Source organism: Miscanthus floridulus, chromosome 3, assembly GCF_019320115.1.
Source record: "Miscanthus floridulus cultivar M001 chromosome 3, ASM1932011v1, whole genome shotgun sequence".
Lineage (NCBI taxonomy): Eukaryota > Viridiplantae > Streptophyta > Magnoliopsida > Poales > Poaceae > Miscanthus > Miscanthus floridulus.
In genome coordinates, this window is record NC_089582.1 from 123,834,920 (window position 1) to 123,848,903 (window position 13,984).

Below are 13,984 nucleotides of genomic sequence, written 5' to 3' on the forward strand. Positions count from 1 at the left end.
TGTAGCACCATGTTATCAAATTATAGACTAATTAGTCTTAAAAGATTTGTTTCGTAAATTAATCGTAAACTGGAATGCAGGCTGTAGCAACTATAGTAGACTAGCTAGCGCGACTGTGCTGCACGAGGGCTGGGCCACTGGGACCAGCTTTTGCCTCTAGGAGTAGTAGTGCTCTACAGGCGCCTGCGGCATTGCAGCTTGGCGCTTTGCCGAGGCGGGGCACTGGGGCAGGCACCGCACCGGCACCGGCTGGCGGCAGGTGAGTGTGAGCGAGAGGTCAGAGATCTGCCGCGCCAGTACCTCTGCTTGCACCGCACCGGCCGATCTTGTTCCGTCCCCTCACATAATAAACTCCCATCAACGCCCAGTGGCGTCACGTTGCGTTCCTCATTTACTCCTCCTACCACACTTGCCAACTCCGCCTTGTGATAAGGGAACACACAACTACTTTGTGTACCACGTCTTCTCGCTCCTCTTCCCTATATATACACTTTCGTGGACTACACACTCTCCAGGAGCTTCAGCAGCCCAAGTGTGTCCTCCACTAGCTCGATCAGCAGCCACTGGCCGGTAGCTAGCTATCAGAGCCCCCCGGCCCGAAGCTGAAGCTAGCTAGCAATGGCTGCGGCGACTCCTCCTGGTCGTCGTCCTAGCAGCAGCAGCTGCTGCATTTCACGGCGCGCTGCCACCGCTGTGGTGCCGGCCTTGCTGCTGCTGGCGGCGATGGCTGCGTCCTCCGGCGACGCGCAGCCTTCGCCGGGGTACTACCCGAGCTCGAGGTTCAGGCCGGTGCCGTTCAACCGGGCCTACACCAGCAAGTGGGGCCCGCAGCACCAGACGCTCTCCGGCGACCATTCCGCGCTCACCATCTGGCTCGACAGGACCTGCGGTATGTTACGTTATTATTATTTTATTATTATATTATACTGAATTACTCTGATACGGAGTGGGCGATATCTACAAAAGAAAGAAAGCAAAATTCTTGGTTTTGTTTTGCTACAAGTGTCCCGATATGATGTGGCTGTGGCCGTGCCCAAGCCCAACTGCCCATGCATGTGATCGATGTGGCCCGTTTTTCACGTATTCGGACCTTGCATTGTTTGTTGGTCTCGCTGCTGACAAAGACATCACTGCTCCCGTGCATTGTGATAAGAGAGCACTGCGCACTGGTCTTTTTCAACTGTTTCCCACTAGCTCCCAATACAGCTGTACGTTTTGGACAGTGGAATATAAGTTCCGCTAGCAGTAAACGACTCATCACAACAATAATCATGCATGGTACCTACTGCTGGCTACTGATTTGATCGTGTTCGCCAATAATGCGTGCGTGCAGGGAGTGGTTTCAAGTCGAAGCACGCGTACTGGAACGGCTACTTCTCCACTCGCATCAAGCTCCCCGCCGGCTACACCGCCGGCACCAACACCGCCTTCTACGTAAGCAATCATGCAGCTGACCTCTCACTTGCATTGGGTGCTTGCATTGCGGCATTGGGGCTAACACATGATGCATATCTCTCGCAGCTGTCCAACAACGAGGCGCACCCTGGTTTCCACGACGAGATCGACATGGAGTTCCTGGGCACGATCCCGGGCGAGCCCTACACACTGCAGACGAACGTGTACGTCCGCGGCAGCGGCGACGGCCGCATCGTGGGGCGGGAGATGCGGTTCCACCTGTGGTTCGACCCCACGGCGGCGTACCACACGTACGCCATCCTGTGGAACCCCGACGCCATCACCTTCTTCGTGGACGACGTCCCCGTCCGCCGCTACGAGCGCCGCGCCGAGCTCACGTTCCCCGACCGCCCCATGTGGGTGTACGGCTCCATCTGGGACGCCTCCGACTGGGCCACCGACGACGGCCGCCACCGCGCCGACTACCGCTACCAGCCCTTCGTCGCGCGCCTCGACCGCTTCGTCGTCGCCGGGTGCTCCGTGAACGCGCCGCCGGCGTGCAGGCCCGTGCCGGCGTCGCCTGCCGGGGCTGGGCTCACGGCGCAGCAGTACGCGGCCATGCGGTGGGCGCAGCGGGAGCACATGGTTTACTACTACTGCAACGACTTCCGCAGGGACCACTCGCTCACGCCCGAGTGCTAGCTTAGCTAGCCCGGTTGCTGTTGCTGCGTGCCGCCGGTCGCTTGATTGTTGCATTGTGTTTTGTTTCTTTGCTTTCCATTTGGTCTCGCATGCATGCATCTCATGCGATGCGAGGCGCCCCAAAGGGGCAAGCGTCCATGATTCATGGCATCATGCATGCCCACTGCAATACGGATATATGTACACCACATATATATTATATATATATTTAATACATGTCTCCTGTCGGTGGTTGTTTTTTTTAGAAACAGAATACAGACACTTTACATTGCTGGAGCTGTTGATTTTTTCAGGCTAGACTGCTGTCAACATCGCCGTGGGACCAGGGGAAAAACACAACAAGGCTGCGTTTACGTGCAGACATTGACCATAGCAGTAGCAGTGTCCAGTGGGCCGGGCATGCCGCTTGCCGCATGGCGAACGCCAGCCAGTGCGGCAGTGCCACTAACTGCAGGTCACTCGGGTAGATGCAGGGCCTCAAGGGCTGCCATGATACAACCATGACATCAGAAGAGAAGACAGCTTTTTTTTAGAATCACAAGAGAAGACAACTAAATACAGAAGAGTGACGACTGTACTTGAGCTCTTTGGGCTGAGTAGGAGAATAGATGTCAGGGGGCTCTTACATCTCGGCTTTCATCGGGCCGTTACACTTTTATCCCTAAACCGGTTAACCCACATAAAAGCCCAGTCTACTACTAGATTGGATGCGCTATGCGTGTTTCACTGGGCCTGAACTGGACCTATACCTTTTCCATCTCAAGTGATTTGGGCTGAGAACCTTTTCCAAAATATAATTTGGAAGGAAGGGGTAATATGTAAATCAATTGCTCCACCTCAGAATCCAATATTGTTCGGTTGTTCCATGCAATGTAGATCCACATTTTACACCTCTCCATCTTCTTGGGCACTTGCTTCTTCAAGAAATGACATTATTTTTTGACAAAATACAACTAAAAACTTCCGTGCATGTTTTATTCAGGGGGATTGTATTGGCTATGGTTCTAGACACCGTCGCAACGACTTGAGGATCACCAAGAACTGCATATTTGGCTTGTCAAAAACTCACTATGACATAATCCCTAATCACAGACGGGCACCAATTGTGCTGTCCATCTGTGAGAGGCCGCCGGTGTGGAGAGAGGCCGAGAGGGTGAGAGAAAACGAGTCCATGGCAAGGTCTCCATTGTATAGGAGTACAGGAGGAGTACAATGGCAACATCTCACACGTAGACCTCACCTCAGTACGCAGTCCATGGCTGAAGCAGCAGCCATGCGAGCTGTACGTGCTCGATGGAGGCGCCCGGCGTTAAGGGCCAGGAGGTGCTCCGCCTCCTGTGCGACGACGCTACTAACGAGAAGGACGCCGTCACTGGTCTTATCCGCCGCATTGTAACGGCCGCAGATCCTCCGGTGACGAGCGCGTTCAGCGTGCTAAACCTCAGCAAGGTGGCCGAGCTGTTCGCGGCGTGGCGGCGTGGGCTCAAGGGTGTGCCGCCGTACTACGCCGTCAAGTACGCGCAACCCCAACCCGGCGCTGCTCGGGCCCCTGGCCGCTCTCGGCGCGGGCTTCGACTGCGCCAGCCTCGCCGAGATGGACGCCGTGCTCGCGCTAGGCGTCGCGGCCGACCGCATCGTCTACGCGAACCCATGCAAGCCCGAGTCGCACATCCAGCACGCTGCGAGCGTCGGCGTTGACCTCACCACCTTCTGTAGAAATTTCGTAGGACTCAATCGAGTCAAGTTCATCAGATCGGGTACACAGTAATAAGAATACAGGTACACAGTGAAGTAGGGGTACATGTTCTTAAATCCCAGTAATCAAAGATCCTAATACACGATCTACAGAGAGGCAGAGAGAAGGGGAGTGAGATGTTGCAGACCATCGAAGGCCGTAGTGGTCGAAGCAGTCGGAGTGGTGGAAGCGCCGGTCGGGATCTTGTTCGTTGATGCCATCTGCGCGCCGGCAGCGACGTTTGGTGGAGAGAGGAGTCGGTGCAGTGACGTCCTTGGCGGCGGCGTATGCGTCGGGGTGGCGTTGCCGGCGTCGGTGGTGCTTTCCGTCGTTGACAGCGCCCCTTCTCAAGATCGGGTTAGGGTTAGGATGTCGGTGGGGTGTCTGGCGGCGCGGTAAACCTCGTACCACGAGCCCCGGCTCCCACCTTTCTTTTATAGCGCTGTGCGACAGGGGCCCACCAACCATGTAGGGTTGGACGCCCCCGATCATGGCGCGAGAACAAGGCCCAAAGACCGTTGGGCCTAATGGCGTGGAAGATCAATCCAACATTCTCCCCCTTGATCTCTCATCACTTTCTTCGTTCTTTAATTCTTACTCAAAACTTTCGATTCATATTTTTCTTGCTTCCATCCTATTTCATCACAGATTAGTGCATAGAACTGTCCCATCGTCACAGCAATTAGTGCCGTTAGACTAACAGCCACAATACACTTCTTCATTTTGAAATGTAAACTTTCTTTGGGCCTTCGTATATTCGGGAATCATAGGCTTTCCCTTAAACCCATGCCGGCTACGTGTTCTCTGAACACGTTGGGTGGTAAGCCCTTTGTGAGCGGATCCGCGATCATTTTCTCTATACTTATATGCTCAAGATTTATTATATGATCCCGAACTTTATCTTTCACAACATAGTACTTTATATCAATGTGTTTGGCAGCACCACTTGACCTATTGTTGTGAGCATACTGTACCGCTGGGTTGTTATCACAATACAACCTCAGTGGTTCATTTATATTATCAATCACTTTCAATCCGGGTATGAATTTTTTTAGCCAATTCACCTGCCCCGTTGCCTCATAGCATGCTACAAACTCGGCACTCGGCATACATTGTCGAGGATGTAGTTACGGTTTGTTTGGAGCTTTTCCACGATATAGCCCCTCCTGCGAGAGTAAATACATATCATGACGTGGATTTTCTTTCATCTTCCGCATAATCAGAATCTGAATACCCCTCTATCTGCAGGGTATCAGATCTTCTATACGTAAGCATGAGGCCTTTTGTACCCTGCAAATAACGAAGGACTTTCTTCACTAATTTCCAATGTTCAATTTCTGGATTCTTTTGATATCTGCCAAGTAACCCGGTAACTAAAGCTAAGTCAGGGCGTGTACACACTTGAGCATATTGTAAACTTTCAACAGCTGAAGCATACGGTACCGCTTTCATTCGGTCAATTTCATATTGGTTCTTGGGACACTGATGTTCCCCAAATCTATCGCCCTTGACTATAGGAGCAGGTGAAAGACTGCACGCATGCATACTAAATTTCTTCGGGACCTTTTCTATGTATGTCTTTTGCGATAATCCTAGAACCCCCTTTCTCCTGTCTCGGTGAATCTCTACTCCCAAAATGAATGAGGCCTCACCGAGATCTTTTATATCAAAGTTTGAGGACAAGAATTTCTTTGTTTCCATTAGTAGATTGATATCACTACTACCAAGTAAGATATCATCTACATATAAAATTAGGAATATGTACTTTCCATTCTTGAACTTTGCATAAACGCAATTGTCCTCAACATTTTCTTTAAACCCAAAACCTTTTATCGTTCTATTAAACTTCAAATACCACTGTCTTGAAGCTTGCTTCAATCCGTAGATTGATTTCTTCAGGCGGCATCCCATATTTTCCTTTCCTTTTACGACAAAACCTTTCGGTTGTGCCATATAAACATTTTCTTCCAAATCCCTATTTAGGAAAGCCGTCTTTACATCCATTTGATGTAACTCTAAATCATAGTGGGCTACAAGTGCCATTATAATTTTGAAGGAATCTTTACATGAGACTAGAGAAAATGTCTCATTGTAATCAATCCCTTCTCTTTGTGTGAAGCCTTTCGCCACAAGTCGCGCTTTAAATATTTCTATATTTCCTTGGGAGTCATATTTCGTTTTGTAGACCCATTTATAGCCTACTATTTTGGCTCCTTTAGGAATATTTTCTAAGTCCTAAACTTTATTGGTACTCATTGATTTCAATTCATCTTCCATGGCCTTAAGCCACTTTGATGAGTGGTTGTTTCTCATGGCTTCTTCAAATGAGGTGGGATCATCCCCCATCTGAAATTCTTCTATTTCATAAACTTTATAGTCATCAGTAATAGCTGATCTTCTTATTCTTTGAGACTTTCTAGGTGCCTCTGGCACTTGTTCCACATTGGGCTGTTGTTGTTCTTCCTTATGTGCAACATTTGGTTCTATAGGTTCCTTAAGGATAGGTTCCTCAAGGACAGGTTCCTCATGTTCATTCATTGTCGCCACAGGAGAACTTGCAACAGGTGTTGGCACTACAGTGTCCTGCACTGTCGGTGCAACAGCAGCAGGTAGCGTGAAGAATGGTTCTTCAACCATCGGAGTGGGTACATGTATCTACTTTTCCTGTAGGCTAATTTCTTGTGCTACCATGCTCCCCCTGATCATGTTATCCTCCAAGAACACAGCATGTCTTGTTTCTACAATCTTCGTATGTCTATTAGGACAATAGAAGCGATATCCTTTCGATCTTTCTAAATAGTCAATAAAATGGCAGCTGACTGTCTTGGAGTCTAATTTTCCTATGTTTGGGTTGAAAACTTTTGCCTCGACTGGATAGCCCCACACACGCAAATGGTTGAGTGAGGGTTCCCTTCCTGTCCACAATTCATATGGTGTTTTAGGCACCGACTTGCTTGGTACACGATTAAGTATATGAATGGCGGTTTTCAGCGCCTCCATCCATAAACTAATCGGTAATGTGGAGTAACTTATCATGCTTCTTACCATATCCATTAAGGTACGGTTATGTCTTTCAGCCACTCCATTCTGCTGAGGCTCCCTCGGTGTGGAGTACTAAGCAACTATGCCATTTTCCTGTAGAAACTTTGCAAACGGTCCAGGAATTTGGCCATATGGGGTATGTCGCCCATAGTACTCTCCACCTCGGTCTGATCGTACTATCTTGATTTTCTTATTGTGCTGATTTTCAACTTCATCTTTAAATATTTTGAATTTATCCAATGCTTCCGATCTTTCTTTAATTGAATAAATATTGCCATAACGAGAGTAGTCGTCTGTGAATGTTATAAACGAATCATAACCATCCACACTTTTTCACAGGAAAAGGACCACATATGTCTGTGTGGATTATTTCTAAAATTCCTGTGCTTCGTTTGGCATCTTTCTTAATTTTTTTTGACATACTTTCCTTTGATACAATCAACACATTGTTCTAAATCTAAAAATTCTAAGTGCGGGAGAATTGATTCCTTAACCAATCGTTCTATTCTCGCCCTCAAAATATGGCCCAAGCGACAATGCCATAATTTTGAAGAGACATAATCAATTCTCTTCCGCTTCTTAGTTACATTCACAGATGGGGAATCATTCACATTCTCATCGCATACATTGTTCGCATTCTCAGCAAGAGATAATAAATAAAGCTTGTCTTGTCGGAAGGCAAGACCAACACATTTATTATCAACCAGTATCTTACACTTGCCACCACCAAAGTGGCAATCAATTCCATCATCATCAAGTTTCGAAATGCTTATCAAATTTCTACGCAAACAGGAAACATAAAGTACTTCTTTAAGTCTAAGTACAAAACCATTATTCAATTCTAAAGAAAAAACTCTAATAGCTTCAACATTGGCTTGCACTCCAGTTGCAACTTTAATCGTTCTTTCTCCTCTTTGCAAGGTTCTCATCCCACTTAACCCCTATAAGGAATTTGCAATATGAGTAGTTGCTCCTGAATCAACCCACTAAGTGGATTTATCATAACATAAATACAGGGATTCATCTACAAATGTAATAAATTCATCACCTTTCTTTAGCAGAGATTTCAGGAAGTCTGGACAATCTCTCTTGTAGTGTCCCTTCTTGAAGCAGTGCTTGCACTGATCTTTTTTAGCTCCACCATACTGCTGATTCTCAGAATCCTGGGGTTTCTTTTCCTGTGAATTGGAGGAAGAGGCCTTATCCCACTTGAGTTTCCCTTCTGGTTTAGAATTCTTGCTATTAAAATTCTTTCTTTTGTTATCCTTCACAAAATGAGCGGATTCACCCTGTGAGGACTTTATCCTCTCCTCTTCTTGAGCACACATTGAGATAAGTATTTCTATGCCCCATCTTTTAGGCTACATATCGTAATTCATAATGAAGGTGTCATATTCTTTTGGTAAAGAAGCAAAAATCAAATGAATCAGGAAATCCTCCTCCTTCAAATTCATTTCCTTTAGCTTAGATGCCGTAGTGTTCATCTTCAAAATGTGCTCTCTTATGCTACCACCAGTGAATTTCTCATTCATAAGCTTCTTAATCAGTGAACTTGCTGTGGCCTTGGTAGACCCAGTAAACTGACTCTTGATTTTCTCAAGATATTCTGTGGCAGTAGCACATTCAGGGATTGAGTCCCTTATCTGTTCTTCTATGGTGGCCTTGGTCACCAACAGGCACTTACGGTTGGAGAGAGTCCATTGTCTATGTTCAAGGTCATATTTCATTCTTATTTCAGCATGATCACGCTTTCGAGCAGCGAAATCAGCGTCAGATTCATTTTCACCTCTCACTGGGTCCTCTGGCTCAGTAGGACACGGTGAGGTGATGGCAAAATCGACCTCTCCCAACTCAAGTTCCAATTCATACTTCTCCCGCCACACACAGTGATTGGTCCCATTGAGTGTCGGGATGTTGGCAATGTTCACAATGCATTTGCCTCCTGAAACCATACCAGAGTAAGTAAGAAATATTTATACATAAAATTTCGTGCTTTAACTCAACGTTGGTCAAATTAAAACTTATAATTCATCCATGCAAATATTTTACATCACCGTTGGGCAGAAGTAAAATTAATGCATAATTTCTTATGAATCAAAATTATAATATTGTTATTAACAACGTTGGTCAGAAAATAACAACATCATAATCTCATAAAAAATTATCAGAAATTCATCACTTCTCTTAAAATTAAATTATCCCGTTTGTTCAAATTTAATCAAAGAGAACAATAATTATCATGCACAGCGAAAACTTAATAATCTTTCATATTATTATTTTCCAGAAGCACTAAAAAAATTCACTGTTTTCTGAGCAAAATATCATTGGATAAAAATTATGTCAAAAACTGCTTCTAGAAAAAACAAAAAAAAAATCATCTTCTTCTTCAATTTTGGCCCGAAGGCCCATCTCGCGCCGCGGCCCACGCTCGCTCGCGCGCGCTGCGCAGGCTCCCTACGCACCAGGCCCTAACCTGGGCCTGGGCCGGTATTTGGCGCGCCCGCCTAGGCCATATTGAGCCCAGCAGCCGCGAGCACATCTGGTCCGTTCATCCCGATCGGACGGTTGTTCGTTTCCATCGCGAGATCAAAACTGCGTCGGCTGAGACGTTTCCAAAACCCTAAGTCATTTTCTTTCCTCCCCCCCGTCTCTCTCAGTGGCACAATAGTGGCGGTGCCCATGGCGACCGGCCACCACCGGCAAGGAGGAAGGGCACCCACCGGAGCAGGGTACCAGCCAGAGCAGATCCGACCACCCTGCCACTTCTTCTTCCTCCCTCCCCTTCTCTGTTAGCCACGCGCAGAGCAGCAGCACCTGGCGGCCACCCATGGCGGCCGAAGGAGAGGAAACGGCGGCGCCGCCGTAGAGCTTCTCGCCGGCACGCGCGTTCACCCAAGGCTGAGCACACCGTCGTTGAGTTGCCCTGCGTCGGTGCCCTGACCGGCGGCCGCGTTAGTCGGTCTGGGTTCCAGTCCCGCACGTCGGCGAGGGCCGATGGCTTGTTCTTTGTCCCGCGTGGTGGCGATGCCGCCGGCGGGATGAGGGCCTAGGTAGGACCCCATTCATTCATTCATGTTAGGGTTAGGGTTAGGGTTAGGGTTCGTTCCTGTTCTTTCCGATCTGAAATTGGTTCATTCGTTCGATCTTTCTTTTTTTTCGCCTGATTCGAAATCGAGTGTCTCTATTCTTCTTTCTATTTTCTCGATCCGCATCAGATCGGTCAGTTTCATTTCATTTCTTACCCCGATCTGGTTTCTTCTCTAACCGTGGCTCCAAAACCATTGTAGAAATTTCGTAGGACTCAATCGAGTCAAGTTCATCAGATCGGGTACACAGTAATAGGAATACATGTACACAGTGAAGTAGGGGTACATGTTCTTGAATCCCAGTAATCAAAGATCCTAATACACGATCTACAAAGAGGTAGAGAGAAGGGGAGTGAGAGGTTGCAGACCATCGAAGGCCGTAGTGGTCGAAGCAGTCGGAGTGGTGGAAGCGCCGGTCGGGATCTCGTTCGCTGATGCCATCTACGCGCCGACAGCGACGTTCGGTGGAGAGAGGAGTTGGTGCAGTGACGTCCTTGGCGGCGGCGTCTGCATCGGGGTGACGTTGCCGGCGTCGGTGGTGCTTCCCATCGTTGGCAGCGCCCCTTCTCAAGATCGGGTTAGGGTTAGGATGTCGGTGGGGTATCTGACAGCGCGGTGAACCTCATACCACGAGCCCCGGCCCCCACCTTTCCTTTATAGCGCTGTGCGACGGGGGCCCACCAACCATGTAGCGTTGGGCGTCCCCGATCAGGCCGCGAGAACAAGGCCCAAAGGCCGTTGGGCCTAATGGCATGGGAGATCAATCCAACACCTTGGAGGAGGTGGACCAGCTGAGGCGCTTCCACCCCAGGGGCAGGCTTCTGCTCCGGCTCAAGGTCCCCGACGCCGGAGACGCGCTGCTGGACCTAGGCACCAAGTACGGCGCGCGGCGGGAGGAGGTGGAGCCGCTACTGCGCGCCGCGCAGAGCGCGGGCCCGACGGTCTCGGGCGTCGCGTTCCACGTCGGGAGCGCCGTGTCCCGCATGGGCGTCTATGACGCGGCATGGAGGTGGCCCGCGTGGTGTTCGACGCTGCCGCGGCGCGAGGCATGCCACCCATACCCATGCTGACCTGTGACTTCAATGGCTTCTCCACGTCCGACATGAAAACCTACCTCGCCTTCTCCTCTGTCTAGATTTCGATCTACTAGTACAACCCTTGTTTAGGAACAAAATTCTATGCGACGGGCAACTTTTCATATGGTGCGACACCACCTGTATGCCATTCGATCAAGCGGATGATGGATGGGGTCTGTTGTGATTTTTTTTTATTTTTAACCTTTTTTTATTCAATATTTTAATAATAATCACTTTTTTTTGCGAATCTAACCTTTTGGTCGCGCCGGTGTGGGGCCAAATAACATTGTCACGCCACATGCAATGGCGCGACAACATCCACCACGTTAGACCGCGTTTCCAACTTTGAAAATGGTGTCCGCCACTCCCGCTGGCGTGACAGTACTGTTCTATCGCGCCACCGGGAGTGGTGTGACGAGACAAAACCTTTAAAAAATCATAACTTTTTTATACGATTTCGGATGAAGATGAATTTTATATGAAAATTATAGCTCTCAATGAGATCTACAACTATATTATTTTGAGATTTTTTTTATTTGAGGACATTAACATGCTCAAAAAATAATATAAAATTTCATGAGAATAATAACCGCGTACTAATATTTGTCATATTAGAAAAATAATATTTTTTTTGTATGTTGTGAAATGAAGATACTTTTTACATGAAAGTTGTAGCTCTCAATGAGATATACAACTTTATAGTTTTGAGTTTTAACATTTGAAGTCATTAAAATGCTCCAAAAATAATATAAAATTTTAGGAGCATAATAACCACGTACTAGTACTTGTCGTATTAGAAAAATAATATATTTTTTTGTATGTTGTTAAATGAAGATACTTTTTACACGAAAGTTGTAGCCCTCAATGAGACCTACAACTTTATAATTTTGAGTTTTAATATTTGGAGTCGTTAAGATGCTCAAAAAATAATATAATGTTCAGTAACATAATAATCGCGTACTAGCGCTTGTCGCATTAGAAAAATAATATCGATTTTGTATTGTTTCAAATGAAGATACATTTTATATCAAAATTGGAGCTCTCAATGAGATATACAACTTTCATTTAAAAAGTATTTTTATATGACATCAAATAAGAAATATACGATTTTTCCAAAAGATAAGATTTTATACACGGTTAATATGCTGTTAAAACTTCATATGAGTTATTAGAGTATGTTAACGACTCTAAATATGAAAACTCAAAACTATAAACTTGTAGATCTCACTAAGGACTACAACTTTGATATAAAATGTATCTTCATTTGATACCATACAAAAAGAATATTGATTTTTAAGTGCGGCAAGCACTGGTACGTGATTATTATAGTGCTAAAATTTTATATTATTTTTTTAGCATCTTAACGTTTTCAAATGAAAACTTAAAACTAAAAAGTTGTAGATCTTGTTGAGACCTACAATTTTCATACAAAAATCATCTTCATCCGGTGTCATATCGAAGAGTTATGATTTTTTGAAAATCCAGTCTTATCACTCCACTTTCAGTGACGCGACAATACAATATTGTCACGCCACCGGGACTGACGCGACAAGCTTTTCCACGTCGAAAACTCCGTCGAACATGGCAAATGTTGCCGCGCCACATGCATGGGTCACGCCAGCGGGACTGGTACGACCAAAAGGGTCATATCTATTTTTTTGCAACAGTTATTATTAAAATATTGAATAAAAATGATTAAAAAATAAAAATTCCCCTGGTGGAGATAAAAGCATGGTGCATGTAGATGTGGGCGGTGTCGCACTCGGCACCAGCAGCCTTGGCTCTGTTCGGCTGGTCTATAAATCGTTTGTATTAATTTGTACGACTGATTTGTTGGTAGAGAAAAATACTATACTATGGTTGATAAGCCGGCTTATAATGGCAGCCGAATAGAGCCTTTGTTCGACATCTCGACATCGCCGCATATATATTTTTCCTCTTATTTATACTCGACACCAGCAGCCTTGTTTGGCACCGCCGCATATGTTTTTTTCTCTTATTTATACTCGACACCAGCAGCCTTGGCACCGCCGCATATGTTTTTTTCTCTTATTTATACTCCATCCGTCCTAATGCGTAAAGCGTGTGACATCCATTCCAGTTTCGAATTTAGCTCATTAGCCTATGTGCATAGAGATATTGTGGAGGGTTTAGTTCCACCCTGATTATTAAAGATGGGTAAGACCAATATATAAGGCTTCTAGAGTCCATCTCACCATCCTCGTGTTATTTCTTTTACGCAAAACAAGGATGAAAGTGTAAGTGAGATGGTGATAGGTGCGATTTACTCAACGTGTAGAGTGTACCAGGACAGGACGGAGAAAGTATTATTCTGTTCTAATCTATGTTGTTTTCATCGTGTATGCGCCTACGTTGCATATTGGTCCTTAGAGAACTCCAGCAGAGCCCTCAAACTAAGGCCTCTACTTTTAGTTTGAGGGCTCAATTTCTCTTGTTTTACTAATTAGTCCTTAGAGAACTCTAGCACGAGCCCTCAAACTAAGGACTCAATTTCTTTTGTTCTACTCTAGCAGGAGCCCTTAAATCAGGGCCCTCAAATTAATCCCGATAGAGGGTGACACACAAACCCACTTGTCATCCTCGTTGATTGAGTGACACACGGGACCCACTCAACATCCTTGTCGCTCTAATCGGGTGAGATATGAACTACACAGGAGAGGGGTTGTCGGTGTTTTCGACCGGCGAGTCCTCAACCAACTAGTAAATTTGTACTGCGTGTTCCCAATCTCGGATGGTGATGCAAAGAGACATAAGGTTTATACTGGTTCAGGCAATAGGTGCCATACGTCCAGTCCATGAGATCGATCTTGTATTCCTTGCACCGAGGTGCTCGTAGTAGGGGATTACAAGCAGGGCGAGAGAGGGAGCTAGTCCCAGGTCTCTACGTGGGGTGGTGTGGTTTGCTTGAGATGTTGATCTCAAGCAGC

General features: G+C 46.5%; 1 protein-coding gene and 1 pseudogene across 1 annotated transcript; both read left to right on the forward strand.

Moving 5' to 3' along the window:
* Window positions 1-498: 498 nt before the first annotated feature.
* Window positions 499-2,313, forward strand: LOC136546765 (xyloglucan endotransglucosylase/hydrolase protein 31-like). The gene is made up of 3 exons (XM_066538736.1): window positions 499-889; window positions 1,334-1,434; window positions 1,522-2,313. The coding sequence occupies exons 1-3, from the start codon at window positions 619-621 to the stop codon at window positions 2,095-2,097; spliced, it is 948 nt and encodes a 315-aa protein (XP_066394833.1). The 5' UTR covers window positions 499-618; the 3' UTR covers window positions 2,098-2,313.
* Window positions 2,314-3,352: 1,039 nt separating this feature from the next.
* On the forward strand, window positions 3,353-11,095 carry LOC136544337 (ornithine decarboxylase-like; annotated as a pseudogene).
* Window positions 11,096-13,984: the final 2,889 nt, after the last annotated feature.